At 36.4% G+C, this 5,337-nt stretch overlaps 2 protein-coding genes across 2 annotated transcripts; both read right to left on the bottom strand.

Moving 5' to 3' along the window:
• Positions 1–3,425: 3,425 nt before the first annotated feature.
• LOC145803302 (uncharacterized) lies at positions 3,426–4,028 on the bottom strand. The gene has a single exon (XM_082896582.1). It carries the CDS (start codon positions 4,026–4,028, stop codon positions 3,426–3,428), a length of 603 nt encoding a protein of 200 aa, XP_082752708.1.
• Positions 4,029–4,163: 135 nt separating this feature from the next.
• On the bottom strand, positions 4,164–5,083 carry LOC145803301 (uncharacterized). Its single transcript, XM_082896581.1, has 3 exons — positions 4,756–5,083; positions 4,471–4,626; positions 4,164–4,369 (listed from the first exon to the last, which is right to left on the bottom strand). The coding sequence occupies exons 1-3, from the start codon at positions 5,081–5,083 to the stop codon at positions 4,164–4,166; spliced, it is 690 nt and encodes a 229-aa protein (XP_082752707.1).
• Between the last annotated feature and the right edge of the window lie 254 nt (positions 5,084–5,337).

The following is a 5,337-nucleotide window of genomic DNA, read 5'->3' as shown; positions in this document are numbered from 1 at the left end:
AATGTGAATGTTAACATGTCAATGCGAATATTCACATTGCCAACGGGGCGGGTCTGCCCTGGCCCGAGGTCGGTCTTCGGGCTGCCCACGGGTCACGGGTCAATTGTACACTCTTATCAATGTGAATGTTAACATGTCAATGTGAATATTCACATTATCAACAGGCCGGGCCGGGCCCGCCCCGGGCTGTGGACGGGTTTCGGGCAGCCACGGGGCGCGGGCTAATTTTACACTCCTATCAATGTGCATGTTAACATGTCAATGTGAATATTCACATTGTCACGGGTCGAGCCAAGCCCGCCTCGGGCTGCGGTCGGGCTTCGGGCCGCCCACGGGCTGCGGGCCAATTTTACACTCTTATCAATGTGAATGTTAACATGTCAATGTGAATATTCACATTGTCAACGGGCCGGGCCGGGCCCGTCCCAGGCAGCTGGCAGGCTTTTGGCCGTCCTTGGGCTGCGGGCCAATTTTATACTCTTATCAATGTGAATGTTAACATGTCAATGTGAATATTCACATTGTTAACGGGCTGGACTAGGCCCGCCCTGGGCCGCCCATGGACCGCGGGCGGGTTTCGCGCCGCCACGGGACGGGGGCCAATTTTATACTCCTATTAATGTGAATGTTAACATGTCAATGTGAATATTCACATTGTCAACGAGCCGGGCCGGGCTGAGTCGGGCCCGCCCTGGGCTGCTGTCTAGTTTTATATTCTTATCAATGTGAATGTTAACATATTAATGTGAACATTCACATTGTCAACAGGTCGGGCCGGGCCTGCCCACGGGCTGTGGGTGGGTTTCGGGCAGTTACGAGGCGCGGACTAATTTTACACTCCTATCAATATGAATATTAACATGTCAATGTGAATATTCACATTGTCAACGGGCCGGGCTGGGCCCGTCCCGGGCTGCGGGCGGGCTTTTGGCCGCCCATGGGCCGCGACCCAATTTTATACTCTTATCAATGTGAATGTTAACATGTTAATGTGAATATTCACATTATCAATGGGCCGAACCGGGCCCGCCTCGGGCCGCCCATGGGCCGCAGGCGGGTTTCACGCCGCCACGGGACGGGGACCAATTTTACGCTTCTATTAATGTGAATTTTAACATGTCAATGTGAATATTCACATTGTCAATGGGCCGGGCCCGCCCTGGCTCACGGGCGGGTTTCAGGCCGCCCACGGGCCAATTTACATTCCTACAAATGTGAATTTCAAAATATGAATTTTCACATCATTAAATTGCTAATCGTTGAAAAAATATTTATAAAGGTATCAAAATTAAATATAAGGGCATAAGTGTCCAAGAAAATAGTGTAAATCAAGAAAATGGACTTTATGGAATAAAACAATACATACGTGGGACTAAATGGGTTAAAAAATTCTTTCATGGACTTCTTGGGTTAAAACACTTCTAAATTGGACTTATCAATAAAAATCCCAATAAAATACATTTAAAAATTTGAATTCAAGGGATAATTAAAGGTTTTTTTATTTTTATTTCTTTTAAAGTTAGGTTAACCAATAGAAAGTTTTTATTTGTTTATTTAATAATACTTATATATATTTTTATTCAAATACATATTTTACACAATCAATGGGCTAGTCTATTGGCCAAAATCTTTACACATCACTAACAATCTCTCATGGGGCTTATTCTCAATATATTAATTTATATGTTGTATTTGGTATCATTGTAACTTACTAGGCTTCATTAATTAATAAAAAATATCAACAAAAGGGAAATTGTTAGAATTTTTTTTTTTTTTTGAAAAAACTATAAAAATGTAGGAGAATAAAAATAATTGCAATATAGATAGAACTTAAAAATATTAAATTACACTTTTGCCCTCAATAACTCTCTCCTCACTTCATCTTCTCTCTCTTTTTCCTCTTCCATCCCCTACCATTCCTAGTCGTTGCTGGTCCCACCTTTGTCTTTCCCATCCCTTCCCAATCCTTCCTTAACTTGCCACCATCAACCCTCATTCACCATCTATACCTCCTTCCGCTATAATTATAACAAAGATTAAAGTGATAAAGATGGAGAGAGATCACGAAGATCTAGGGCTCTAGAAAAGGGGTTGGGCTATCATGGTGGTTTGGGAGAGTTGAGAAGTCCTTGGGTACGGTGGGATAAGAGTAAATGATGAATGAAGAAGGTAGGTGGTAATGGCAGCAGCAATGGTGAGTAAGGAGACAGGGGGTGGTATAGAAAAATGGGTTTTGAGAAAGATGGGAAAGTGTAAGAAAGGGACTAGAGTAGGCAGATAAGGGCAATTATAGAGGTAAAGGTTGCTAGTAATGGTGGATGAGAGGTAAGCAACGATTGAGAGGTGGCTCAAAAATTGTAGGCAAGAGAAGAAAAGGAAAAGAGAGAAAATAGAGGAAAATAGATTGTCTAAGGGTAGAAATATAATAGGGATGAAAATATAACTTTAATCATATTTTTGTAATTAATTTATAAGTCATCATCTCGCAATTATTTTTAGTTTTCTACAATTTTTCAAAGCTTTCTACATGTTTCTATTTTCTGCAATTTATTTGAAAATTTTATGAAAACGTTCCTTGCTTTAAGAACAACATTAAATTGCTTCTTAAAGATCTTAAAAAAAAAACATAAATATGATTATTTATTTATTTATCAATTTTTTGCTAAAAGGAGTTTTTATTTGGTATATATTTTCAAAAATTATTTTTAAACAGATTTTCGATTGTCTTTATTGAAATTTTTAATAATGTAATCATTTTTTTTACTTTTTAAATATAATACATCTAAAAAATAATTAAATTTAATTAAAATATGGAAAAAAAAAATTAGAAAACACACGAAAACCTAAACAAAAATACACACAAATTTTTGTTTATTTTTAGTAATATTTTCTAATATTCTGACAAATTTATTTTACTTTTTAGTCCAACTTGTCTCCAGTTGGAGATGAAGACTAGACCCTCCTGTCTGCTCTGTGGGCTTACTTTTGGGTCCCACTTCGATATTCCGAATTGTTCACATTTTAAGGTTCATCGAGTACATTATCCTTATAAAAAATTAAGTCGATCAGATAACGACAACAAACATGTTTGAATCAATTTTGTATAAAAAAATCGAACGGTGAAAAAATAAACAATTCATATAAAAATGATTCGAACACGTAGTTGCAGTTATCCGATCGACTTGATTTTTTACAGGGATAATATACTCGACAAGCCTTAAAATGTGAACGGTTCAAATTATCGAAATAATGTCAAAAAGTAGAACCATGGACAGTGGCAGAGCCAGGAATTTAATATAGGGGGATACCCATTAATTGCAATCTCAAATTTTTTCTTCTCCAATCAATAACAATAACATAATAATAATTTTTCGAACTAATGTTAAACATTAAAAATTAATATCCATTACAAAAAGTTTTAAATTTTAAACTTTTACAACGAAACCCCGACGAGTTTTTATCTTTTGAAATCTTTCCATAATAGTATCATTATCAATGCCATCAAAAATATCTCTCTCAATGTAGACAATCAGGCTATCATTCATACATTCATCACCTATTGGGTTCCACAACCGATTCTTCACAATATTCATAGCTGAAAATACCTTCTCAACAGTAGCAGTTGCAACAGGTAAGATTAATGCTAAAGTCAAGAGTAAATACACCAATGGATATACTTTGTCTCTTCCAGTCTCTAATATTTTCTTAGCAAGATCGGTAATTCCATTCAACATTGAGAACTCACTACTGGATAGCATGTCGATAATATATGCATCAAGTTGATCATTAAGTACTATGAGCTCCATTGAAGAAAATGCTTTGGGATAAAATTTAGCAAGATGAATTAACTTTTTCCTGTCAAAGCTAGAGAACGAGTTAGATGGATTCAAACATGCCACACAAAGTAACAACTCAGTGTTCGACTCAGTGAAACGAGCATTTAGTTCTTGAATTTGCATATCCAAAACAGTGTAGAATAACTCAGCGCGATAGTAATGTAAGTTTGTAATTTCTTGAGCATTGCGCATTTTTCTCCCTCGAGCTACAAACATATCTTTCATTTGGGGAACATCAATTTCATGTTTTTTACAAAAAGAGAAAATATTATCAAGTAAAGATGTCCACCCACTCTCCCTCATCTTTTGGAGTCGTACTTTAGAAATTTAAACTAAATTCATGGCATTAACAATATCTTGATCTTTCCTTTGTAGTGCTTGTGATAACTCACTTGTAATAGCCAATATCGTTTTCATTAAATGAAGGTTGAATACAAACTCAAATGATTGAATTGAATCCAACAATATATTTGCTTCTGCTCGTTGTTCTGAATTTGAACCATCCTCCGAAATCATTTCAAGCACATCAATCACTGTTGAAAACATACTAGCTAAGCTGACTAAAGTACCATAGTGTGAACCCCAACGTATATCACCAGCATGTTTAAGATTAATTTCTTGATTTAAGCCTTGCCCACTAGATAGCTCTCCAGTATTAAGTGCCTCAGTAACTTTGCAGCTTGCTTCTCCCTAACAATATCTCGGCGTTTACATGATGCTCCAACAACATTCACCACATTAGAAACCAAAGTGAAAAGTAAAGCAATTTGATTATGATTCTTTGCCACGGCTACAAGTGCCAATTGCAATTAATGAGCAAAACAATGAACATAATATGTACAAGGATTCTCTTTCAGTATAGGTGTTTTAAAACCATTGAACTCACCTTGGATATTACTAGCCCCATCATATTATTAACCCTGCAATCTGAAAATACTCAATCTAAGTTTGGAGAATAAATTTTCCATAGCTTGTTTAAGCGAGAGAGCATTCGTATTAGCAACATGCTCAATACCCAAAAAACGTTCAATCACTTGGCCTTTTTTGTCAACATATCGTATTACAACTACCATTTGCTCCTTCATTGATATGTCACGGGCTTCATCAATCAAAATAGAAAAAAGTGCATCACCAAAATCTCTAATAATCACATTGATAGTTTCAAATGCAGCCACATTTACAATGTCTTTTTTAATATCAGGAGATGTCAACTTGAGATTTTGTGGAGCATTGCTCAATGCAACCATTTTGACATCTTCATTATGATCAGCAAGAAACTTGAGAAATTCAAGAAAATTCCCTTGGTTACTTGAATTTTCAAATTCATCATGCCCACGAAACGCAAGTCCTTGTCTTAGAAGAAATTGAACGCAATCAACTGATGAATTCAAATGGGTTCGATATTCAATTCGAGCTTAATCAGATTGTTTGAAAAAAATCATTTCAATATGTTGGTTTTGGTTTAACAAGTCTTGACAGTTACTCGAAGCTTGATTATGAG

This window comes from Camellia sinensis, chromosome 11 (assembly GCF_055761805.1).
Source record: "Camellia sinensis isolate YWXY chromosome 11, ASM5576180v1, whole genome shotgun sequence".
NCBI lineage: Eukaryota > Viridiplantae > Streptophyta > Magnoliopsida > Ericales > Theaceae > Camellia > Camellia sinensis.
Note: the sequence above shows the minus strand (reverse complement) of the source record. Positions and strands in the feature narration are given on the sequence as shown.

What these genes read in the sequence shown, in the direction of transcription:
- LOC145803302 (XM_082896582.1), bottom strand. Translation starts at nt 4,028, where the DNA reads ATGCGCAATGCTCAAGAAATTACAAACTTACATTACTATCGCGCTGAG.
- LOC145803301 (XM_082896581.1), bottom strand. Translation starts at nt 5,083, where the DNA reads ATGGTTGCATTGAGCAATGCTCCACAAAATCTCAAGTTGACATCTCCT. An exon ending in GAGTATTTTCAGATTGCAGG is followed by an intron (nt 4,627 to 4,755) that starts GTTAATAATATG and finishes TGGCACTTGTAG; the next exon opens with CCGTGGCAAAGAATCATAAT. An exon ending in ACTGGAGAGCTATCTAGTGG is followed by an intron (nt 4,370 to 4,470) that starts GCAAGGCTTAAA and finishes TGTTTTCAACAG; the next exon opens with TGATTGATGTGCTTGAAATG.